Source organism: Copidosoma floridanum, unplaced genomic scaffold, assembly GCF_036245765.1.
Source record: "Copidosoma floridanum isolate Cflo_tuat_1 unplaced genomic scaffold, Cflo_Japanese_pri ptg000014l, whole genome shotgun sequence".
Taxonomy (NCBI): domain Eukaryota; kingdom Metazoa; phylum Arthropoda; class Insecta; order Hymenoptera; family Encyrtidae; genus Copidosoma; species Copidosoma floridanum.
Window position 1 is genome coordinate 9,641,608 of NW_028321891.1, and position 27,054 is coordinate 9,668,661.

Here is a 27,054-nt window from a genome sequence, read left to right on the forward strand (position 1 = left end):
CGGACTACACCGCCATCCCGGAGAAAGAGAGGACGGGCATAACACGACATTCCTTGATTGCGCATTTGGATTTGCATCGCACGTGCCCCTATTTGGCTCGTCCGCTGTGATTGGGACAAGTAGTGGCCGGACAGGTTACACTTTGACCACGTCAAAGGCTTTTATGGGCCATCGTTTTCTTCGAGCAAATGAATAACCGCGAGTTCGCGTATTCACGCGCAAAATCCGAGGTATACCTATACAGACGCGCTGCACCGCGAGCACTACTAATACTCGCGAAATCTAAACAAGAAATCTAATTAGGCTCTCGCGCGCGCGACCCGAGCATAATTAAACGAAATTTCGCGGAGGAGAAGGGTCCCCGTCCTCCCAAAATGTGCATTTCAAGATGCGCTCGCTTCCACCCAAACCGCAGACTGTGAGCACACTGCCTCTCTCTCTCTCTCTCTCTTGCGGCTGCGCGGAGTGACAACAAATTAGCGGCAAAAGTCTCGCGGCTCGCGGTCAAAGCTAATTATGGCCCGAGACCGGGGTTGGTTTAGGTGGAAGCAGTACATAGTGGCTCCTGCACGATACACACGGGCGCGTCTGGTAATTTACGGACGTGGTGGTCTTAGCTTGGAAGGGAGGCCGAAGTCACGCGGAAAGTTCGAGGTATATGGTGCACAGTGGATGGGGATTGGACAGGACCGTGGCTTGGCCTCTTCATCGGTCGAAAGGCCCATTAGCATCACTAATGATCTCGATCGTTATCACCACGTGCTACTATTGCCCAGGCGCTCTGTTTTCTCCTGTTGCTACCGTTTCTTGTGTATGTTTATGCCCCTCTGGTTTTTAGACAGAATAGAAGTAGACTAATATTTTCTTAGAGATACTTACAACTACATAGATATGTGTTTTTTTGTTTTGTTTTTTTCAAAATTCATAACGCCACGCAAAAAGATGACTCGTTTCTCTGGTTCGTTACAGGCTGCGAAAGGACACGGGTGGAGGTGCCTGGTGTCCGAAGAACATAGTCAAGGAGGGCGTGCGAGAGTACCTGGAGATAAACTTGCGAACTCCGCGAGTGCTGACTTCGACGCGCACCCAGGGCCGCTTCGGCAACGGCAAGGGCTTGGAGTACACCGAACAGTACTACATCGAGTATTGGCGGCCGGGGTTTACCGAGTGGCGCAGATGGAAGGACCGACGAGGCGTAGACGTGAGTTTGTAATCCTCCTTCTTCTTCTTCTATTATATAGTTTACCGTATACCGTATCCTCTGAGGATGTGCTTACTCGTACCGATATCCAAGGAATCGACGTGTTGTATCCTGATGGCTCGACTAGCCAGATTTTTTAAATTGAATTCCTTTATGCTTGCGTTTCTCTGAGTTTAAATAATTTTAAAAAACTTGGCTGTTCCTTGATAACTGAGATTTTTAATCTGTTTATCGGTGATTGAAAGTAATCAAAGTACTTGGGGACTCTATCAACGCGCGTTAGGGCATCACGCACCTAGAATTATCATTCCAAATTACCGTATCGATTGCGAGCGAGTAAATCGAGTCGAGTCCACCCTCTGATACACTGCGTGCACGTCCCCACGTACACACGCGGCGAATGAGCCAACTACGCACAATTACAGGACGTGACGTGCTAATGAACGTCTCTTTAACATGTTAATCCACACTCTGTGTTCCACTACGCAGTTATGTCTACCAGTTCCTCGCAAAACGAGCGTGTATCGGGTGACGAGAAAAGATCCCGACTGTATTATAGATTTTGTTTCTTTGACAAAGATGTATCAGGCAGATCGTATGCACGTGAGCTACGTATGCTGTCAATCACCTGATAATTTGATGAGGATCGCTGCTGATGGCCATACCTCTATTAATCCCGATAACTCAATAGGACATACGAGTATATGTATGCGTTGTGACGTGAAACTAGTTACCTACATGCGATGGTCTTTGGAGTATTAGAACTTTGATACAACGTGTCTACGGTATTGCTTTATTATTAACTATAATAGTTTATTACTGTCAGAGAAAAAAGGATCTTTGTTATGTACTCAAACAGTTAATAATTTCAGTGGTCTAAGCCTTCGACTAGAAAAAAACCATTTCTTTTATTTTATATACAATTTATAGTCCTCAGTAGCATGTACATCGCTATTATTATTTAGTGATTCTAGTAGTATGTTCAGTGTTATGTCAGACATATCGTTGTAACTTTTATTTTTATGGGACATAAATTTTATTTTTATGGTTAAAACTTAACGAAAATAATTGAAATTTTTCTTATTTTTTTTCGTTTATTATTGTGTCAAACGAGTAATAGTCAAAAAAAATTTTTTTATTGTTAAAAAATGAATTGTTGTTACATTTAACCCTTGGCAATAAAAAAAGTCATCTTTTTAATCGCACAATCAATATAAAGCCCTCAGCTGCTAAGTCCTTACCTTTCTTTTTATTTTATGCTTCAAGTAGATGATATCCGTATTTAGTCAGACATGCCCATTCTGCCTCTATTCCATACTTGAAACGAAAATATTTCATTTTAGCTTAAACAGTAAAAACACTCATTTTATCAATATTATTTCATATTAATATAAATCATAATTCCTCAATGAAAATTAAATTTAAAATTTTGTCAGACATGTCATTGTATCCTTTGATCCTTATGTCATCAGAATATTGCTATTCTCAAGACTTACTGAGAACAACTAAAGTACCTCTTTAATTTTTTTTTTTAACGTATGAAACCACTAACGTTTCACAAAGTTTTTTTTTCACCAAAAATTAAACTACAGGTACATTCAGACTTTATACATGAAAAAATAATTCCTCTAACTGCACAAATAATATATGAAGCCTTTAAATGCTCCTCCCTCTCATTTATTTTTATTTAATTCTTTAAGTAGATAATATCCGAGTACAGTCAGACATACCCTTTTAGCCTTTATTCTATACTTGAAACAGCAATTTTTAGTAGTCGAATCATAACTCAAATAGTAAGAGCCGTTCCTTTATCATTTACATTATTTCATACATAAAATTTTTATGTCTTAATTAAAATAAAACAAAATAAAATATTTAGGTCCATTTAAGTGTACCGCTTATTAAAAAAAAAATTCTTTCAACTGCCCATCCATCACTTTCGTTGCTTCATATCTTTAGTAGAAGATGTCAGTATTCTGTCACACATATCTTTGTATCTTTTGATCCTTGCGTATACAGACTGATCTTACTTACACTTATTTATTTTGTCATAATTTTTTTGTATGATTTTATTTGTCGAGGTTTGTGAAAAAATTTAATCCCTTGTATTACTCCTTGTTCTTTGCTTTTATCGTTACTTCGTTCTTTAAGTAGATAGTATCCATGTTGAGTCAGACAAATCATTAACGCATCTATTCTGTACGTAAAATGATTTTTTTTACGATTATGTTTTAGCTTAAACAAAAGAGACAATCATTTTATTCTTAATTTCACGAGATGTATAATAATTTATGTCTCATCAAAAATGGAATGAAAAAAAAAAAATTAATTTTAGGTAGATCTAAGCCTCACTCCTAAGAAAAAGCAATCCCTCTAGTTAAAAAATCTCAACTGCCCGTGTCTCTCACCACCCGCAGCAGTTAAATTTTTCCACCATCCACAATAAAGCAAACTTCTGGTGCACGCACGTCTCATGATATTCAACAACTCGATTACACGTGGCTGGTCGATAGCAACCCCCCTACGTACAGCTGCACGCAGCAGGTCAAATAATTTGTCGTTCGAACCAAGCCCGAGTAATTAATTGCCGTACCAGCAGGCCAGAGCGAGTTCATCGGGAGCCATTTTTCAAAAAACAAAAACGCAAAAATTACGAAGCAAGAAAAAGAACAAAGGGGAGAAAGCAATGGGCGCCTAATTGCGAGAGCATTTATTGCAGCGTCAACCCAACTCATTCCGCGTTCACGAGCAAGAGGGGGGGGGCTTATATTAATCGTAAATCCACGCAAGCGGGCGGGCCCGTGATTAAGTAGCCGTAATGCGTCTCTGTCAATGCAAAGTTCTTTCTCTCTCTCTCTCTCTCTCGCGTGTTGGTGACAAAGCACCCCCGGCAACGAAGTCTCACCCGCGTGTATACCAGCTGCTCTCATGCCCATACGTATGTTTGTGCATTATGTGTGCACGTGAGTGTGGAGAAGCGTGACAATTATTTTTCAAAACCATCGAAGGTTTTTTTTTGTTCTCGAATAAAAATAATTGGACTCTGTTAGAGTAGTCAACAAATTCGAGCAATGTCGATTGAATGGGATTTTTTTTTATAAGTGATAAGTAAAATATTAAGAGGAAGTAATTCTATAAAAAAAAAAAAAAAAAAAAAAAAAAAAACAAATTGTACTATGTTCAAGATAGTTCAAGCTCTAAAATACGGTACTCGGTAGCTTAGTCTATAGTTGAGTGATGGCTAAATTTTCAAATCATCCTGATCCATAACAATCATTTTGTTCTCGTTATTTAAAGTACAGTCCAGTTTACTACTTTAAACCTTGATTATAATGAAACACCGAATCGACAATCTTATCGAATAACAGGAATATTCGTGAAACAGTGCATAAAAAACTCGCCTGGTGTGTAATCAGTAACACGTGTCGGGTAAAAATCGCGTCATCACCTGAGAAATGGACGTTTTCGAGGAATCCACGCTCAAAGAGAATCTTTGCACGAAACTAAAAACGAGAAAGTAGAGCTTGCAGCGTCGGTCAATGGAAATTACTCAGAAAAAGGGCACGAAAGAGGCTTCATGGAACCGTAAAAATGAAAAACTCTTTTAAAAAAAAGAATCACGGAATGAAATCGGAGAAGCAGCACGAAATGATCCGAGTGGTAGATGAGTTTCTTGGGGGTCGGGACACGTACGTTTACCCAGCCCCGATGCAAAGGGCCGCGAGGGTAGGCGAGCGTGTGATTTTCGCACCGCTGCCGGCGCCAGTTTTTCCATTCCCTTTGCGCTCCGAATGCAAGACCCCCCCTGCGACGAAAACGTTATCGCGCGCGCGTACGCTCTGCTCCCTACGTGATCCACTCGCCGAGGGATGGAGATAGCAGTTGGATACCTTGAAAGCTCCGCTCTAGGGGCTTTTATCCCGTTTCTTTGTGTGTGCCAACCTTGCGATATACAGACTGTCGTATACGTATGGGAGGAACAAACAGGATGAATATTTCACTCCATCTTGTTTTCCTGTGTGGAGGAATAGGTGTGTCTATAGGGGGTGGGGGGCTGTTTTATGACTTTCTTTGCGCGACAAGTGCGTAAAACTGCTCGTACAAGCTGAGTTGTGACGTCGACAGCATGTGATTTTTATGAGCTATTTCCACACGCTGTATTAGAAAACGACACTCGCTTGACGATTTCACTGGAAAGTACGGGGTAATTTGTTTGAAATGTAAAATAAACTAATCTCGTACAGCTAGCTGCTCGTTATCTCCATGAATAGCATTAGTACGAGTAAAAACTTTAACAAGATATTTACCTGATACATCAGTCGTTTGAACAATGATGTTAGATCAAACACGTCTGATAGGAAGAAAGGGCCTTTAAACACACGTGAAGTTCTTCCAAGATTTCCGTGATTCCGAGAGCCAATTCATCGTATTGAATATTATTCAAGCCACAACCTGGATACGAGACTATACTTACTTCTTAAATGCAAAAGCAGAGCAAAGGTGAAATAAGCCAAAGAGCTGGGATGGAAAATTAATATCCCTGAAGCAGGTGGGAAGAAAGCAATGCAGCAGCTCCTCAGTAAAGAAAAAGAAAGCCACGTAATCGCAAAGATTTACGAGCTGCATGATGTGATGGAAGAGCGGGAGAGGGAGGGATAAAGGCCCTCCTCCGTCGTCTCACGCTAATTCTGACGCTTGGGATTCATTGCTCGGCACCACTGGGATTACCCTCAAGGGTGAAAGAGACGGAGAGCAAGAAAGGGTAATGGGCACCCACAGAGTACGGGCAGGGGTACAAGGCTTACTTGCTTACACTCGCTCTCGCCGGCGATAACAATACCAGAGGCGCTGCCGCGATAAATGGGCCCTTTAAGACGGAGAACAATGCTCCCCTGGACCACCCGCACGGAGGTTATTGTCGCGATCCTTCCCTTCTCTCGTCTCGCTTCTTCCTACTTCAGACTGCGTCAACCGAGTACTTTTCTGTATTGTAAAGGAGAAGAAAAGGGAGATAAAAGTCACCATGATTTTTTCATTTACATAAGATAATTTTACCTCTGGATGATCATCGGTAGAAGGATAATCTGACGATGCATAGCCAATGGAGTCAAGATCAGACGAGAAAATCTTTTCAGTCATTCGCTTGTAAAATTAGAAAAATTACCGCAGCATGGCAAGCGCCTCAAGAAGAAGCCATCGTCCTCCGTTGAACTTATTGTCGCATAATCCCATTAAAAGCCGCGCTCGCGTTATTGAATGAAACACGTGCGCTTATCGCCGTGTTCGGCTGCGTAATTCTTCATTAGGCAAATTCGTTGGGGGGTACTGCAGTCGTCAAGCTTAACCTGGAAAACCATCGAAGCAGGTGCGAGCCGGGAAAATCGTACCAGTGGAACGGATTATTCCGGGACACATTGACGGCCAAGTCAGCCGTAAAAAAGCTCCGGATGAATATGTTAATTGGCCCCTGCTCGTGCACGTGTGTACATTTATGCAGGAGAGTGATTGATTGAAATTCGATATGCGCTCGCGTCTGGGGTAACTCTCCTTTTTTTTTCCTCCCCACTTTCTTTGTCCCTAACTTGTGTTGAAGTAACTTACTTGTGGATGGACGGGATTGAAAATGCCCCACCAAAATTGCGATGTACAGATTTTTGTGAACTTTTTGACTTGCGATGTGAATTAAAAAAATTGTATTATCAAACGTTGCATTGCTTCAACAAAAAATGTAAAAAAACTCATGAGCCGAATGCCCTCCTTGCAACGAATTTTAAATCACACAAAAAAACACCCATTTTCTTTACTTGAAGGGTTGTTTACTTTAATATAAAATCCACTTCTAGCTACACCCAACAACTACCAACTCAACTCGACTGATCACCAGATCGAGTTGACCCCCATGTAGGTCTTCCTCGTCGACTGGCCAACCCTCACTTGGATTTGAGTCACGTTTCCTGAAGGACGAAACCAGCGAGGCAAAAGAAATCCCGTTATTTCCACTACCCCCGATTGTTTCGATCCGAATTAAGGACGTACCGCTATTGTACGTAAAGAGCTTGCGCCGAGCTTACTCACCTCGTGAGGAGAAACCAAGTCGGACGTGCAGGCACGTTTTTGTTAAGGTGATCGAAATGATTTCAGAAACATGAGGCAATGCATCCAAAATAGATATTGGGGCTCTTTTATTAAATTTGGATAAAAGGATTACCTAAATAATGGTTATGACTGTAAAAGTATGTGGTACCGTACAGTAGCAAAAATAAATAATTTTTCTATGTTAATAACTTTTGGTTCTAAAAGTGATTGACGAAAAAGATCCAAAGGATGTGCTAGATTGTGTTCATCTCGAAAAGAAAGTTTCAATTAAAAAGCAGGGAAGAGATAGTAGAGATATCGACAAATTTCTCGAGCCGAGGAGCCAATGGAAAATTAATATTCCGCATTTATACACAAAATGGAGGAGAAGAGAGGCTGAAAGGGAGAAAAGAGGGCCACTCTATGACCATCAACGGTTTAACGGCATAGGGATTGCTGCATGTATCGGTCGGGGATTTGGGATTACCGAAACAGGAGGGGATACGGGCGCTATTAACGGATTACCGCGTCGGCGCGGAAAACAATTTTCCACATCCACTGGCCTTTTTATTCCCTCCCCCTTTGACTGGCTTGTCCCAATCTTCCCCTTTCAACGGATGATGCCAAGCGACGGATGTGTCTTTTTTGTCCTCCTCCATCCGTTTTCTGCCTCTATTTCTCTGTAAGCTCGTTTTTTTTTTTTTTTTTTTTTTTACGCCTAGCCTCGCGCTTGATCCTCCAACGTACTTTGAGTGGCTTTTACTGCCCTATCCGCGTAACACCAAAGCATACACAAGCTCACGCAGCACCACCAATATTTCCCAGGGGCTGAATGAGAGAGACACAACCATATGAGGCGAAAGAGACTGACGGAGGCGCATACAATTGCCGGATTTCTAGGTATTATACATACGGGGTCGCTGTACACATAAGAAATAAAACTATCGTTTTTTGAATTGATATTGTAATTATTGTATTACTAATCGGTAGAGAACAATGGACGAATTTCTTAAAGCAAATTTCGTATCTGTTTTTTTTTTTTTTTTTTTTTTTTTTTTTTTTTTTCCAGTGACACTAATTCGTAACGATAAATTGTTCCCAATCGTTATCAAAATATTGTACGTGGATGGAAAATAATCAATAACCCCATACATACCGTATTAAAATTGTTTCTCTGAGCTTTCCGTCCACCACAAGATCGCGGATGCACCCCAAGCCCCGTAGAACGAGATTAAACCGCACGAATCCCGAGAAGCTTAAGAATTCAAGAACAGTCTCGTTGCGATATCAGGTAACAAATTCGCGTCACAGCGTGATGAAAACTTTCAAGGCACGGACAATCATATTAACAGAAAAACCCCCACCCATTGATACATCAACATTACAATTAATAAGCTAACGCACTAAATTTTGCCTCTAAAATAATCCCCTTCCATCTTTGAGGTTTTATAATGGCACATTTGCTAATTGACGGCAGCTTCGAGAGACATCATCCTCCTTCCCCGAAAATAAAAACGCTCAACCTTCCAACAAGCAAACTTTCCGGAACAAAAGACATAAATACAGGCGTGTGGATAAGAAGACGAGCGAGCTCGTGCGCACACAGTGTGGAGGCAGAGAAGGCAGAGGGGCTTAAATCCATTGTGCCTCGATCACAGAATGGAAGAGGAGCGCTGCTCCTTTTCTACTCCGAGGTACTCCCCCTCCCCCCTTTGTAGACGAATCACACTGCATTCTTGTATAATTATATATGGTCCCTCTCGCGATGCTGCTCCGTAGCACCTTGGATTTTGTTTACGCGCGAATTCGCATTGCAAATATTTTGACTGAATTTCGGAGTTTGCGTGATAATTCAATCGCTCATCTGTGTACTTACCACATTTTCAGCATGTCAGGAGGATGCGGTATTTTATTTTGGGATTACCAGGAGTTAGGGGATCCCATGGATCCTGTTAATTATAATTGTACACGAGCAGCTCGCAAAGCTCTTTAATATCGCTCGATGTAACATCTCTTGTTAAACTACATTGTAAGTCAGATAACGAGGGAAAGTTTCACGATGCATAAGCTTATGCAGTAAAAGTAGGAATTCGTTGAACTAGGTAAATAATAACAATAATTTATCAAATACTCATACGAAGTGCACGTGTCCCTCTTTTATATTTTGATTGCGCACATACACACACGCACCCTTATCGCTTTGATGCCATCTATAAATCGTGTTGCAGAAGCTTACCCAACAGCTCTTAACTAACAAAGTTGGGATGCTTCTTTGAAAATACCAGCGACGCTTACATGCCCCTCACACTTGATAGCTTCCAAACAAGAGAGAAGGAAGACTCCTAGGCTCGTTATGCCGTGGAGCAAAGTACTTGACAATGGATGACAAAAGCAGCAATCGCATCAGGAAAGTTAAATAATTTATCGGTGATTGGATTAGTAGTCGGTGGAGTATTAATTTACGTTTTCTGAGTAGTTTTGGGCACGTTTGGATTTCCTACCCAATGGAAGCAGAGCTTTATACGTTCATAAATGGAAACGTGTGCGAGAAAAAAGATTTTTTAATTCATTCGCTGTAGCTTCGTACTTCTAACTTTGTGTAACGAGCTTTTAATTTCATTTAAAAAATGTATTTCACTTTTTTTGTGAAAATGCAAATTTTACCTTGCTTTTAAAACTTCGGGAATACTAACTCGAGCCTTAATAACGACAGATTGTAGAAATTAAGTTTTAAATTATACTTCATGCTGTTTTTGATCTTTACGTTTTACCATCGGCATGAAAATCATTGTCATTTTAATGAGAATGCAATATATCTAACAGCGTCATAATTTTCACAAAAAAAAAAATGAGAACAAAAAATTACACTCAGAGGAAAAACAAAACCGAGAAAGGACCATAATTACACCCAAGTGCAAAGTTATGGCACTTAAACAGATATGTTTTACCGGAATAATTTGCGCTTGTGCAACTCTCACCTCGACCTGACTATTTTTTCCTTTTGTTCTTCTGCTTTTTCTTTTTATTTCATCTTCCGCACGGAGACTACAAACCCGCATAAAAAATTCTCGGAGCCAGGACGCCTTTCTCTTATGAAATTAAAGAGGTGTAACAGCGAACACTCGGAGCGGCAATGGTTTTCGTGGCCTTTTTTAATTATTTCGCGAGCCACTCTGTTGATAAAGTCGACTGCTCCGCTTTGAAATTGCGCTGTATTTATTCTTCTATTTTTCTTTTCCTCAACTTTATCCTTCCAATCCACGAGGAATAATCAACAGACGTTATTTCATCTTCATTGGCGAGTTTTACACCCATAGATGGAATTCCACGGCTTGATAAAAATTTGAAAAGATAGATGGATTCGTACGTTTCATCTCCACCACGTATCGAACAACCCGCACCAGAGTCATCCAAATGCAACGTCGAAATGACAAACTTGAAAACGCCATCGATCTGACACTGCGCGAAACGAGGCCGACACCTATGCAACTCTAGCGAAAAGCCCCTCCAGCACAGTAGGGAATGGAGAGAGGGTGGCGGCTAAGCAGAGCTATATCGCGCAGCAAACAATTTTGCGAATTACACGCCACATAAATTGAATAAAGCTCGAGAGTTGGCGCGGCAACCGAGAGTGGCACTTGCCGTGGGTACATGTATATATACATTTTTATGTACGCTGGGAGACGCGTGCGTAGCTGCAGGTGTTTGTAAGCTCACCTCCAAAGTCTCGATGGGGCTAAACTGGAAAAGTTGCACAAAGTTTTCCGTTAATTTTCTTCTTTTCCCCTTTTTGACGGGGAGAGCCCCGTGGTCTCGGTTTCTAGTACACAGGATGAAAAAATCGTGCAGGTGTCGTGTAAAACACGCGACAAAGGGAAATCACACGATCCCGGGTAACAGACACGTACGCGTCACGAGTATACCGCGCCTTGTTTACTGCACTCCCGTCACTCGCCGCTGCGGAAGAAGCAGTCCTCGCGGCTGACAGCGGGAGTAATGGTAGGACGACAAGACTTCCCTCCAGGATTTCGCGTGGCAGGCGGAATATCTACGTACATTACGCTGCTCGCGAAAAAAAAGCTCGTGGCAGAGTCGATATTCCATGCCAAGATTGTGTGCGTGTTTTATTTTTCCAAAGGAAATAAGGAAAGGACAATCTAAGTTTTCGAGTTTGAGATTGCGTCGGGATGGGGATGTATGTGTGCACGTTAAATACAAGGTAATGATTCATTAGCTTTTCTTACGCGCCCGAGTTCCGTGTATATCGTGTGGTGTTGCAGTATATACACATATACGGACTTATACGGGATTTACGATATGAATACATGAATAATACGCGCGCGTAACTTTGTGGCCCTCGCCGCGGCTCGGGAACAGAGTGTAATTTTGCTCGGCGGGGCGCTGGAGCTAATTTAAAACTTTAATTACCGCAAAGCAGGGAGTTACGCGTTTATCCGGCATAAATCTTTTCGGGACACTGTTTGTACAGCGTGCGAATCGCGATGCTGCTGATTAATAAATTGTAAGTCGTGTCTTTACAAGCTCAGTGTTTCGTTTGATCATTTAATGGAAGTAACAGTAGGAAATATCAAGTTAATTGTGTAGTATACGGTTCAGTTGATCGGTCGGTGGAGAAAGACTCAAAAAGTTGGTTATAGCTACGCTCAAGCAAGCGCGAAGTTGTGTATTAACGTGAAATCGAATCGCAAGTACGGGAGGAGGGCATTGGTGTATACATGTAGCAGCCTCGGCACGTTTGCAACGCGAGTCCCTCCCCCTCCGACTCTTCGATGTACAGTGCGAGCACGTACAAGATACGAATAATTAATACAGCCATAAACAAGAGGTGAAAGGGCTGCGTTTGGCGCCCCCGGGGTTGGTAAGCATAAAATTGATGCTCGCTCCACGAGCTTCCCGGAAGACCGAGCGAGCCTGTATCACGTTTACCCCGAGTTTGTTACAGTTTTCGGGTGGCTTGCATCGCAAATTAGAGCTATGATGGTTCGAAATCCGATATAGGCGAGGCTCTTGGTTGCAGATAGAGCCAGGAACCGGTGAGTGGGTGGATATATCGTGAGATCGTGGATTTCGATCCTTGGGAATGAGCTTACGTGATTAAGTGGAAGGGAATTACCAGCCTCTGTTCAGCCACATCAAAGCATTGGATGTCGAGTTTGAGGCTTGAACAACTTTTCGTATTTAGCGTCAATCCGTTCCTAGAAATCCCATCTAACGCAATATCATCCTTTACAATGGATCCAACGTGCCTTGCATCTAGATCTACTCTCCCAGTTCTTGTCAATACGTAACCCATTCCATTACTGCGTAACCATACCATTGTCCTTTTTTTTCTCCTTCTGTACTTTAATACGTGCATTTGCAATAGAGTCATTTACTAAGCCAAATCTGGTATTAATAGTAGAAAATAACAATAGTATAATCTAGGTAACTTGTATTCATGAGAACAACCCTACCCTGCCCTTGGAATAAGATAAAAAGAACTAGGCTGGATGTGGAATAAAAAAGGGCACAGTCCAAGAGTATAAGAAAGAGAGATAGAGAGAGAGAGAGAAAGGTGTACAGATGTAACGTGCGAATTTGCATTTAGAGAAGCAAACCTCCTTCTCCTTCTCTTCGTTCTTCTCTCTTTTTTTTCCAAGCGTAGCGTCTACTAATCGGATCTGGAAAAACAGAGTCCAAAACACATCTACTGTTCATCGTCGTAGCTGTCTTTCTTATTTTGATCCCTTCGAGGAAGTGGAGTGACAAACACACGCATCAACGAGCAACTAAAATAATCTTGCATGTTTAGTTCGCCAATTAGTGTCACAGCTAGGCTAGCGATACAACTAAAAAAAAAATAATAATAATAACAAATAACCACGTTGCTGTAATCATAAATATGCTTTTAATCTTTTTCAATAGATTTTATGACTACATATGCATATTCTATGTTAATTATATGTATAACCTCACGTATTTACATGCAAACAAGCAGAATTTTTCATAAACAGTAAAAATAAACAATTACTCGGAAACATTCAAACTTTTTTTATTAGGCAGCTATAAAGATTAGGTCTGGCTGTAAGTGATTCCCGACGAGTCAATTTAGTACGATTTAGTTCTCAGCAAAATGAGTGCGTATACAATATTAAGATTCTATCTAGACATCCCAATTGATACATCCCCCCTAACGTAGTAAAAATTTTATGAACGTCATTGATAAATGATTCAAAAGCGATAGGAACGCAGATTCCAAGAATCTAATAGAGCAACGCACATCCTCCTCTACAGGAAAAAAAAAAAAAAAAAAAAAAAAAAAAAAAAAAAAGGCATCAGTTTTAGGGTCGTTCGGGAGCCATTTCCGAGCGTCGAGCACACAAATGTACCCACAGCCGGGGAGAGCTCGATCAATTTGAAATGCGCATACTATAACACTGCAAATCCAATCTCCGACGTCTCGGCATCATCCCCCTCCTCCTTGAAGTCTTACAATATGCATGCACACGCAGCCCCATGAAATGTGACTCGGAGCCGATTTGTTCCGCGCCTAAACGTATCTGGATGTACTTTTGGTTGCAGCTGCTGGTCGGGAACGACAATCCACAGACGGAAAAGGAGCAGATCTTCGATCCGCCCATCGTGGCGACCAAGGTCCGCTTCAACCCTTACACCGTGCACATGCGCACGGTCTGCATGCGCGTCGAGCTCTACGGCTGTCCCTGGACCGGTAAGTGAAATTTACGATTTCCATTCGCCTCCTTCCAGACTCCCACCTACTACCGGCTCCCTCGGAGCACCGAGTGTGCGTAATGGATACGAAGCTGTATGGGCTTCTTAGGCCGTGCGAGCACGTGTGTATACATCCGCGCGAGGGACGTCGAAATGACGCGGGATTTACGGGATACATAACGGAAGGAAATAGAAACAGATATCGACCTCTCAGCGAATCGTAAATTATTTCCCTTGTCGAGCTTGCTTTTTTATTCTTTGTCTCTTTTTTTCTTCTTGATTTTCCTCCCACCCCCAGGTGTCGGAGAGAAAGCTGCTGCTTTTTTATGAGTCCCAGGCGCCGATTTTTATTGCCTCGGGTTTTTCCATTCGAAAGTGCATCCGGCTCGAGGGTATAAAGATTAAGCCAAGGTGCGAGGAAATGGAAAGGAATGCGCTAGCCTGCCGGGCGGGAAGAAACACGGCGGGGATTTCCTCGCTCGGGATTCTTCGGGACATTTTTCGCGTAATTGACCATTTTCCTTTGCATCAATTATTTCCGCTTTTCTGCTTCATCCTTTGTTGCATTGGAATCCGGACCATATGTACAAGTTTTTAATTCAAAAGAATCATACATAATTTCACTCTTAGAGTCGAGTTATTAAAAGTATCAATGACACATGTTTTCCAATCGAGGGTTTCGAACAAGCAATTGAATATAATTCCAAGTGATCCTTTTTGTTTCACCAGCGCTACGAGCCGTCCGCGCACAAAAACCATCAAAATGGAGAAACATGCTCCTTCAGCCAAGGGTAAACCGACCAATAATCGTTAGCAAAACCATTACTTTGCATTAACAGCCTCGTACAGCGGTGTACTTCGAGTCTCGTTGTAAACGGTAAAGGGCAAGCAAGGATCGAAGGGGGGGGGCAGTACATACGTACACTTACCGGTTCTGCTGCGGCGCTCATGAGCTTTCACGGGGAGAAAAGTGGCCTCGGGGAAAAGCTCTTCTCCCTGCCTGCGCGCGGTTCGGTCTAATCTAGAAATAGTGGCCGTCGCCGTAAATTTGATCCAACTTAATTTCGAAATACATGTACCCGGGCCGAAGCAAAAGCGAGGACCGATTTTCCGAAAAGCCGAGAAGGGAGGTAAGAAATAATGGACGGCTCGTGCGGGACATCGGAATACTTGAATTACGCGGAACGGGTGAGCTTGAGTGCCAATAGTTGAGCCGGTGCTGGTTGAGGAGCTGTTAACCGTATATAATGGATGGAATTATTAACAATGATCAATGGTGGCTGCGTGTGTCGAGGGTACGCGAGTTTTGCGTGTACTTTTGGAGAGCATTGATGGATGGGCGCTCAGTTTTTACGACAAAAAAGCTCAGGAGTTACTTCGATTTTTTTTTTTTAATTATGTATTTCCTTATTTCCAAGGATATTATCATGAAAGGCTCGCTGCTTGTTATTTTTATTTAGTGCACTGTCACGTTACTCGTAATTATTTTATCATTAGTAGTTTTGTACGGAAAAGTCTACAGCCGAGCTGGAGCTACTAAATTATGATTGATGTGATGAAAGCTCTGGAATCCCAAATTATTAGTCAAAGATTGGCTTCACAGGGAGCTATTTCAGAGCATAGTTAAAAAGCAGCAGTGTTATAGTGTCTACCAAATTAAAATTAAATAGTACCGTCAATTAAATTATTATGTATTAACCAGAATCAATGTATCGTTGAAATTACAAAGAGAAAATCGTAATTAACTCGCACCAGACTTGCATCGACAAACTAAATTAGTTGTCTGTCTTGAAACGTCACATAGTCAGAAATAAGTGGAAAAAGTTCATTTGACACGTAAAACATGAGACACGTATCTTAAAAAATTCAAGAACTCAAACAACGACATAAGTAAGGACAAATTCAATCCATCTCGTTGTAGGTAGTACAAGAATAAACTTCTCGCTTCAATTTTCTCCGAGCCAAAACTTTCCAGACGAGGAAACTCCGCGTGAGGAGAAAAAAAAAGTAGAACAGTCCCTCCACTTCCCGGCGTGTTTCTGTTCCCCACCCTCCAGCCCCTCAATTTCACCGGATGAAAAAAAAAAAATAAATAAATAAGAAACAGTCACGTATGGACATCAGCACTCACACCCTTCCATTTATGTCGTAGAGGGCCTGTACTCGTACTCGATGCCCCAAGGCGTGCAACGAGGCTTCGAGCTGAATCTGACCGACTGCACGTACGACGGTGCTGAGGAGTCGGGCTTCCTTACTGGGGGACTGGGTCAGCTGGCCGACGGGCAGAAGGGACCCGACAACTTCAGGTTCGACAACGGCAATGGTAAAGGTGAGAATCAATAAGGATTCTTTTGTTCTTTTCCTTTTGTCTCATTTATACGTACATATATATGTATATATTTTCTCTTTTTTTGATGCCTCGACAATTTGTGCTTTGTACTACTTTTATGTTCTTCCAGGCGTGAACGTACTCCGTCACTAAACGATACTTTTCCACGCTCTATTCTTTCAAGTTCGAACTGTGCTTTGTAACCGTTGAATAGTAGAGTACACACACTCGCGTACGCAAAGTAAGAAAAAAAATGATAATCCACCCACGCTTCACTCGGCATCACATCGCAAATGACCACTGACATGTACAGCGCACAGAGATCCAAATAAACTGGGACACGCGAAGTACTTCCGAATCGAGACGCGGTACTGGTTTCCCCGGGGCCTCGCGTATAGGCGAGCAAACAGAGTATCTCGCGAGTCTGCTTCGATTTACATACATATTGAAGTCGAGCTGCTACAGCTATGCTTATTCCCTTTCCCTCCCCATCTTTTTTTATAACTGTATGCACTCGTGTGTGCATTCGCTCTGTTCTCGGATGGTACGACTGGGCGCGAGTTTTCTTTTTATTAAGCGCAAGGAAGGAAGCTCGCACGCGTCTCGTTTACAGCCACAGGGAGAAAACTGAGTCCCTTTCTATTTAAACAATGCAAAGTGAACGTGAGTCGACCGCTTGAATTGGAATCGCAGATACGGGGACAGAGTAACAGAAACTTTTTTGCTACCGCGGATTTCGTACTACGGCCGACTTTCGCTCCTTAACTTGTTTTTTTCGTCCTTTGGTTTTCCGGATTGTCTTAATTTGATGATCCAATCGACAGGGAGAAAGTTTTTTTTTGTTGACTCTGTGTATTTAAGAAAACAAGACCTGGTTCAAATATAAACAAGTTTTATACATAAACTTTTTCGTTGATTTGCCCATAAATCGCTCGTCGATTCAAGGGTTGCGGTACATAAAATATACATAAAACAAGAGTTCAATGAAGTTCGTCAAACTTTAAAATTGTATTATTTAGTCAATCTATAGTTTCGTTTATTTACCGAAAACACTTTTTTAATAATTAAAATAATAACAATTTGACTTCGATAGTCCAATTATAAAAATGACGTGGCTATTCAAATCATTTCCAATTCATTGAAAATTGGTGCATACCTACTTCATTGAGAGAAAAAATGATAAAAATTACTGTGCTGGAATGATAATCTGGTGTCATCATCCTGTCTAGGAACGTTTTACTTTTGGTAATTTAATTTTTATCCTCGTGGACAGTAATTTCTATTGTTCAAACAGTAAAAAGTCTCTAGACAATGGAACAAGAACAGCACAGTAAATTTAATACTTTTCTTCTCTCGGTATAAGGAAAAAATGATATAAAATATAAGTTTTACACATCTTAACTGATTTTGCAACAAATTTAATTTTAGCAATGGTAATTTTAAATCGATCGAATTGCCACTGTCTGCTATTGATTGATATTAAAAATTAATCAAGTTAAAACGAAAACGTATTTTAAAGTATCGTGACGAAAAATAAATGATCAGCTGAGGTGTTTCAAGTCATAAAGTTTGCTCGAAACTTTGACCCCGTCTCGATAAAATCCTCGATTTACCCTACGGGACATTGCAAAAAGCCAAACAAGAAATTCGAAAATGTCATTTCTCTCAAGTGCCAGTCCTCAACTTTTTCCTCCTCCCCTCGAACGCCAAACGCAAACTCCGCCCGGCTAAAAAATCATCGAGTTCTCCCTCGAAACTCGCACAGCAAACTTTTGCCGCGATATACGTACAAACAAGCAAGAGACACGGACTTCTTATTCGATAGGCGCGCGCGTCGAAGGAGAAGAACTGAAAAAGAAAAAGGCTCAGCCATCGAGTTCCCGGAAAGCCTCTCCGGGTGTTAAACGTCTTTTGTGCGAAATCGCGTCGCGAAATCGAGCAAGCGTTTGCGGCTTTTCCCCGGGGCATGACGGTGGCTTTAGAGCCCCGATTGCCCACGTATGCCTCCCAGCGACGTTTCTACTCCGCGGAGATTCCTTTTTCCCCTCTTTTCCCTCCCATTATCGCTCGGCTCTTATGGATCTTTACTGCCGGTCTCCCGCGCTACGTGCAGATGCTGATGATGCGAATTTGAGAATCCACCGGCTTAGACGCTCCATTTCCGAGACGCGGATTTTCGCACGCTGTCTAACAACGTTGACTCATAGCAAGTGGCATTAACGCATTTTTTTTTTTTTTTACCAAAGTCGAGCATACGCCTGATTGCTTGAATGTTTCATCGGAAAAGTCTGTCGATTAAAAATTTTTCCAATCACGAGGAAACGTGCACACCAAACGACGGCGCATCGCTCACGATATTGGAAAAATATTTCTATTCCACGCCCCACCCCGTCCTACCCTCTTCCCATAAATTACTTTTTCTCATCCACGATAAAAAACGATTGCACAAAACTTTAATAAGCTTGCTCGTTTCCCCATGCCTGCATGTTGTCATTTTTTTTTTTTTTTTCCTTTTAATTTTATTGCTGTATCAAACTTTTTTTTCTTTCCGTTTCAAGGATACGAATGGGTTGGCTGGAGGAACGACACGCCAAATACCCTAGGACAAGCAATAGAGATAACTTTCGAGTTCGATTACACGCGAAACTTTACGGCCATGCATCTTCATACCAACAACTACTTTACCAAAGACGTCGAGGTAAATAGTATACATGGCGAGCTAGCCCGAAACTACTCAATTACACGAAGATTCTGAAAACGAGTTGACTTGTGGTGTGCTAAATACACATGAAACTTTTTCTCGAACTATACAGGGATAAAAGTAGTACAGAAAATGAGATAATTTATCGTAATAACATTTTTTTTTTAAACCCACAACATTAATTTTTTTACAATGACAGTGAAAAAAGTAGTAACACTCAACGTGTGGTCAGCCATATTACAATTGAACTCGCTACCAGTATCCTTGCGCTATTTTTAAATAGTACTCATTAAAAAATAAAAAATAAAAAACGCACCAAACTAACGTATCTACTATTCCTTTGTTCCGGAGGTGTTCAGTCGAGCGAAGGTTTACGTCAGCAACGACAACAGCCAATTCATCGGCGAGCCCGTGCAGTTCACGTACATGCCGGACCACGCGCTTGAGCAGGCGCGCGACGTCACCATAAAGCTTCACTCGCGCTCGGGCCGTTTCATCAAGCTCCAGCTGTACTTTGCATCGCACTGGATCATGATCAGCGAGATCGTCTTCGATTCTGGTGAGCTGCCTATAGAAGAAAGGGACGACGATGAGCTATGCGCAGAACCAGTGCACTGCCATTGGGTGCACTACACAATGGAAGCTTCGTTTTTTTTTTTTTTTCATCCACTCTGAAAGAGCGTTCAGTGCTTTGGCGCCGGACAAGTACTCATTTGTTATCCAACGCAATTGCGGCTTTCGTTTCCACGAGGGTGCTTGTTCGATGCCGCGATTGTATTGTGGTGGGATCGCTCTGCGGGTTTTTGGCTGATGATTACTATTTTCTTTGCTAGCGTATCACTGATCAATCGATTCGTTGTTAGTAACTTTGAAAGTTGACATGTTAAGTAGAAATATCAATGTTTGGTCAGACTGAGAAAACTAAATACACTACGATGTTCGCTAATAACCCAATTGATCAAAAACTGTGTAACTTTTGTGAAGAACGAGTGGCTTTTTGTAAAAAACAAAGAAAAAGTTGCAACAAAATCACTTGACAGAGTCACTAGCGATCTGAGAAGTTGAAACCTCACCACATACACGCCTACAAATACACGCGTAAATGTGAAAATCACGAGTCACTCGGTCATTAATCATTGGCAAGTTTCAGCGAGTCATTGTTCTGGAAAGGAGCAGCCATCAAGTCGCGTTATAAATGTCAGGGAGCACCGGACCAGGGATTTCACGAGCTTGTACGGCGGGTGATAAATAATATTTAAAAAATGAAACGTCATTACGTCGATAAAATACCAGGGGATAGAGAACACGCGAGCGTCACGAGTACGATTGTATCTGAATTTTGTGAAATTTTGAGGCTGGCTCGTGTAGGTGTCAGTTACAGTGTCGATATTTCCCGTTTTCTATGGTTGCCTTGTAAAATGCAAAATTTGGGTTTTCCCTGCGGTATGTGCACGTAATTCGGTTGTCACTGTTTTTATTGTCCATACGGGATGAGGTTGTTAATTAATTTATCAATTTATGAGTATAGTTTTTCATTCAATTAATTAATTAGTTTATCGACGCGCATTGCTATCCTTCATGATCAATGCAAAATGTATCAAAGGGTCTCGAAAAAATATTTCACTTCAGATATTTCTGCGAAATTAAAAAAGTAAAGCTGAGGTGCTGTTTACCCTTTGATTTAAAATGAAATGTACACGAGAGAATATACGGTAGTAACGATATTTATTTGGATGTTGTTTGCTTGATGCTTTAATACTTTATAAATATTGAAAAAATAAAATAAAAATCAATGAGATACGATGATTGGCAAACATTTTTGTCTAAAAAAAAGTGTAAATACGGAGATACAAACCTTTGAAGTGATTGAATTTTAATTACAAATTAATCGAAGGATGTTTGATAATGGTACCAGTAATATTTGTGTTTATTCGTGATTCATGATGCAATCGGTTGATACACGGAAAAAGAACTACACTCATGGGTACACTCTGAAGCTATACAAATTTTTACAGAAAAGCTACGGTGAGAATGATATTGAATCACGGGAAACATTGTACTCAGTTACCCTCGTTTTATGGTAAAAATTGCTGTAGCTCTTTTTTTCCAGTGTTAGCCGTTTTAATGTGTTTTTTTTTTTTTTTCCCCTAATAAAGAAGTAAATGTTTGTTCATCTTTAGTTATTTCGGAGTTGAATAACAACACGGAGGAAAAGGAGGCGGTGAAAAGAAAGAACGCAACAACAGCTTCAACCACGGGGATACCTTCTTTTCAGAACAACGAGGGTCCTCTTCAAAAGGATGAGGTGAAGGCAACCTTCAACAAAGACGAGGCGAACTACAGCACATGTAAGTTCACCACTCCTTTAGCGAAGACATATCGCTTCCATTCAATCTCTTTTGCCGCAGTAAGTAGATAATTATGTATAATATCAACTTTTGCATTTGGATAATTGGTCTCTTTACCCAAGAAAATCCTTAACCCTCTGGCGCAGTTTCTACTAGTATACCTGGTCAATTAGTCAATGAGCAATTATTTTACATTACGATGTCGATTGAAGATAAAAAAAAAGTTGAAACATTTTCCGCTCTTGCATGTAGCTTTGATAAAAAATTATCCTCCACAGCCTTTGGTTGATTAAGCGATCAATTTACGTGGCTTGAAACAGTGCAGCAAAAAATATATTCAATGCTCCATACAATCACTTTAAAAAAGGCATAGAAAAATCCTATAATATACAATTTATTAAATCGCTCGAACACGCAGTAAAGTCTCCTTTGAAGTTTCAGGGTGTATGGAAGAAAATATGGCAAAACTGACACGTAAAAAAAAAAAAAAAAAAAAAAAAAAAAAAACCAAGCACACCACGCGAGACTGTATACGCTCTTCTGGATAACTGCATCAAAGAGCGGCGATCCTCTCGCAAAAAAAAACAAATGTCTTCCCTTATCTCTACTTTACAAACACTGCTTTGAAAGGCCCGAAAAAATCGCAAAAAAAATGCAATGATGCAAAATTCGGAAAGGAGCTCGAGGGTACGCTGCTCTTCCCGAAAGCTGTTCCAAAGAGTAATGTATTTACGTGTTTGCACTACTCTTTTTTCCGAGAATGAATTTGTTGAGCCAAAACGTGAGTGACAGACCAAAGAGTTCTTTGATTATCTTGTAAATAACAAGTAAATTACATACATACGCAGCTACTACTGCTTCAATTGGTAGTAAAATAACAAAATGCCACCGACGTCTCCAGTTTAGCTCGGCTTCGCGAAAAACCGCGATACTCTGCCGAGTCATACGTCAATTTCCAGAGCAGAGCAAGAGAAATCACGGGTGATGACTACTCCATAACTCACCCCCAGTCTTCTACCGCCATTCGCATTTCTCTTCGATTTTTTTGCCAAAAGAATCTTCGTACCGCGCTGAGCTCAATAGCTTTTCACGGCACAACAAATTGACTTTGACGGCTGCCGATGAAAAGTTCGAATTAATAAACACTTGATTTTCAAGCGAGCAGTCGATGAAAGGCTTGGAGCGCGGGAACTCGGTACGGAGTCGGAGGATGAAAAAAAAATGGGGGGGGGGAAATACCTCGGCCGCGAAAAGAAGCCACACGCGCATAATAGACAATCACCGCGCGCACTTTTCATTGTTTCGATTGATTCCATCTCTCCCATTTGAAGCCCACCCTCGCCATCGTGATATTGGAACTCAGGCAAGCGGCGTTTGTTTTAATCTCCCTCCCCGAGCGAGATTGAAACTGCTCCCTGTGCAAAAATCTTTTGCAGTTGCCCCGTCGCACGCGAGCGCGCGCGTGTATTGGTTTTGTTTAATTAAAAAGTACTCTGGATGCTCGGTTGTTGTTTCCATTGCGTTTTAGGAGGGTAAATTCGGAAGCGGGAATCTATTAAAAGCTGGATTGATTGGAAGTGGAGCGTGATTATTTATCACTTGATCGGTAAACCTGATGTGCGCCCAGTTATCGGCAATACGCTGTTTGGATTGAGCCAATTGAATGTGTTCTCCAGCTCGAGTAGGTTTCCCCGCTTGTTTCATTAACACGAAAGCTATAACAATGCAACGAAAAGAATAAACTCACAAGCTATTAATTAATTTTATTTATCGCTCGCTCTCTCTCCCTCTCTGGGATAATTATTTTCCAACAATGATAAATTTCAAATAAGAGTAGGTCGGTGCTGGATGCTCTCAACGCCGGTACGTTCGTTTCATTAACAAGTTGGAAATCATAAGTTCCGATTTAATGCCATGTTTCAATTAACCAGCAACTCCCGGAAATATTTCCGTCAGGGCATCGATAAAATCCAGTGAGCCCATGTATACATGTACACATATATATGAAGCGCAAACTTAATGCAGAATGGGTTACCAAGGAGGGGTAAAAAACCTTTTGGCTTAAACTTTCCGCAGCCCCGGACAGGAGCAAGGAGCCGCCCGAGTCGAGCAAACTAATCGGCTTGGTGATCGGAATATTAACCACCGTCATCGTGTTGCTGCTCGGCGCCATTGGACTGATCTTCTACCGGAATCGCCGGCTCAAAGCCGCTCTCGTGCCCACGACCTTTTACGATCCGCAGGGCCACCTCAAGGTAAGCTCTGGAATTTCAATATCTTTTTTGTTTTCTAAAATTCGTTGCAACGACAGTGTGTTTTCCCCCTGAAACGAGCGTACGCAAAAACAAGTAGTACAACACTACGTGTAGTCAGACGACGGACAAAAAAGTCACCGAACTCGAGTAGAATAATGAAACTTTTCCACTTTAGCCGGGGCAGGGAAAAATGACGAAACATTGACAGACTTCATAAACGAATCGACGCCAAACACTCGATCCTCCCCTGTGCCCTCCTATAAATAATAGAGCCACTCCGAGAGAGCGAGAGCACTAAATATCGAAAGTGCGCGTTCTTATGCTTTAACGGTATAGGATCGCATCATGAAAAATTAATACCTCGATGAACTCCTTCCTCCTCTCACCCGTGCTACAGTTATCGACAACTTTATATACGTCGCACACGATCGAAAGCCAGCAGCAGAGCCCCCAGATTCCTGGACCAAAATGAGCAAAAAGTCACCTAACGGCAACGCCGACAACGTCGACGGTGGAGCTGCGCGCTAAATAAATGATTCCTGCTCCGCAGGCTCCCTCGTAATTCGTGGCTGGCGGGCGCCCATCACGTCCTCCATTTCCTTCCACTCTCCTTTCCAATGGGCGCCTTCTCATTTTCCTTTTGCCTCCCCGTACCCGCGACGACCGCCTCTCTTATTTATTTATCGGCTGCTGTTACTACCACTACCGCCACTGCTGCCATTCGGGCGAAGGAGGTGCGCAACAAAAGAGGTGCGAGCCAACTTTTATTCCCTTCGCGGCACCCCTTGGCCGGTCTCTCTCGAGTGGGTTAACTCGGACGCCCTTTCTCTCGCTCGTGCTCCAAGCTTTTTCGGCTCGCGCCTTTACCTCCAACTACTATTCACCGTCTTTTTCTTTTTTTCCTTCCCTTTTCTCATTACGTTTTTCGAGACGATTTTATTCTTTCCTTTTTTTATGTTTTCTATGTATGTTTTCCTTTTCTTTGGGCTCTTTTGAGTTTTTTTTCCAGTAGTTCCCGCATCCCTGATAATTTTACGTACGTCTCTGTACTCCAATCAAACAATGCTTAATTAATCTACCTTTTCACTAAAAAGTAAAAATTGATTTTTTCAAACAACTTGTTCCTTCGGGCCCATTCATTCGCATTCAGGCGAATGGTGGGGAAAAAAGAAACCCTCGCTCAAATTGACCTGATAAATTTTAAAAGCTCGGCCGTCACTGCTCTTCAGCGTCAATCTCTTCTCGCTCTCGGTACTCGACTCCTCACTCTGACTCCGTGACTTTGTTTATATTTTTTGTTTACCCGAGCTTTCTTTTCCAGGCTGGTAGGGTTTGCGCTCACGCGCACGAAAGAGCCCGGCCAACAAAAAGGAAAAGGGAGAATGCTAGAAAAAAAAAAAAAAAAAAAAAAAGAAAAGCGTGGAAAGGAGAACGAGCGCGAGAATCGAGCTTTTTGCTGTTGGAAAAGGTATAGGTAAAGGGCGGGGGGGCTCTTACGCCCTTCTCCGGAGCCGGTCCGTTTGAGCACTTTCGATTCTTCATATTTCGCTCGGCGTGGCATTATGTGCCAGAGCAGCAGCGCGGTCGCCGTTTAAAGCCGGCTTTCTCTCTCTCTTTCTCTTCGGCTTTTTGCAGCCTAGCTCCCGCCCATTGTTCCCTTCTTATGCTCCCTCGCCGATAAAACACGTAGCTGGTAAAAATGTTTGCCCCCCCCCCCTCTCTTGCTCATCGGATGGATTTTCAGTTTTTTTCGCTGCGTTTTTGTTGCACCCCCAGAAAACTCTATATCATCGTAAATGACATTGTTACATGCTTAGGAAGAACGGAATAGCTACTGCCACGCGATTGATCATCCAATAGAGTACTCGGAGCAAAAGTAAAAAATGGAAAAATTAAAAAATATTACTCAAAGACACAAGAAGCATGTAACAAAATCATAACTTTGAAAGATCCCACAAAAAGCCTTTCCCCGAAAAAGAGCTCTGACTGCGAGCGCCAAGGAAAAGAGCCTGCGTGTTGTGCTCCCGTAATAAACGGAGTTTCTGTGCCATCCTTGGAAAAAAAAGAGAAAAGGAAAAAAGGTCAAAAAGTCTCAAAGGATACACGAGTACAAAACAACATGGGGCTCCTTTTTCTTCCGTCTCAACATTACAACCGCGTATACGTGTGTATTTTCTTACTCAGTCTCAAAGTGGGATCGCCAAAGTATTTACGTGGGCGTGCATGCAAATGCATGTAAATTCGCGTACACGCGAGTAGGCACGTGACAAAAAAAAGTCGAGCCACTCTGGAAAATTGAAACGGAACACGCGGGCACGCACGTGCGTCTGCAGATATGGTTAATACAGATGGTCGAAATTGCGCACTGGAATAATCTTTTGTTATTACTCGCTCCGCTGTTTCTTCCGCGTTGAGATTTTTATCGCGCCCGAAGTCTCTCGGCTCATAGTTTCCTCTTTCGCTTATACATGGCTCTCTTCGAAAAATATGTGCAAGTGACGCGCGCGAGTGCACGGGTTTACGGTCGAACCGAACTTTAATTTCATGCGCGTCTGCGAAGTATACTTGAGCACCTGAGCTATGCGCTCATGATATTACCGTGGCGGCTGCTTTACGACATATTGAAAGTGAATTTTTTCTTTCACTAGCTACAATTCATCAGCTCTTCTTGCGCTGCAGTTTAAGCATTGAATGAATCTTGTAAACAAGATGATGCGACGACACTTTTGTGAAATAGTCTGTTCGAGCTCTGTTTGCTTAAAAACTTTCTACATCATTAGATGGGAAATGCTCACGTGATAGAACAACGTTCTATTTTTTTTTTTTTTTTTTGTAATGGATGATTGTATTCCATTTTTCAGCTTTAATTAAAAGATCACCTCGACTCTTTCTAATTGCGCGATTTCTCTGTGTTCAACCCTTGACCTCTGAACCGGAGGATACACATGTCCGAAATAGTGCCTCTTATACGCCAAGCCTCTTTGTTAGACGACTTTTATTTTTTCCCGGGCAACTGCAGTTAATAATACGGAAAAGTTCAAATGGTGGCGCGCGGACGGGTTCTGTAAATCAACGTTGCTCTTTTTTTTCCTCCCGGCACATCCTAAATTACAACTCACCTCTCAAAGCGGACTGTGTACGGTGCAGGGATAAAGGAGCTAGTAGGCATGCCAAAGAGTCTCTGTCGCCTGTCAATCAGCTCAAGAGGAGCGATTTCCTCTCAAAGGCCGGAGGAAAGTGCGGAAAGACTAAGGGAAATATTTCTCCTTCCGTGTTTGAAGAATCGAGGAGCGCAGCTCGTTTCACCGCTTGCTAATTCCTTACCTTTGCCCCTATGATTTTTAGTACCTACTTGGTTTTCTTTGCCTCTCTCACTTTCAGTTCAAACTTGAAAGGGAGAAACGCACGCTGAA

General features: G+C 42.0%; 1 protein-coding gene across 1 annotated transcript in view; it reads left to right on the top strand.

Moving 5' to 3' along the window:
- The window catches only part of Ddr (discoidin domain-containing receptor 2), a 141,183-nt gene that overhangs the window by 91,230 nt on the left and 22,899 nt on the right, over window positions 1-27,054 (top strand). Inside the window, exons 4-10 of the mRNA XM_089591811.1 lie at window positions 970-1,201; window positions 13,859-14,006; window positions 16,161-16,337; window positions 18,896-19,035; window positions 19,390-19,597; window positions 21,219-21,386; window positions 23,463-23,641. Of these exons, the coding sequence (XP_089447937.1) occupies window positions 970-1,201; window positions 13,859-14,006; window positions 16,161-16,337; window positions 18,896-19,035; window positions 19,390-19,597; window positions 21,219-21,386; window positions 23,463-23,641 (1,252 nt within the window). The remainder of the gene's footprint in view (window positions 1-969; window positions 1,202-13,858; window positions 14,007-16,160; window positions 16,338-18,895; window positions 19,036-19,389; window positions 19,598-21,218; window positions 21,387-23,462; window positions 23,642-27,054) is intronic.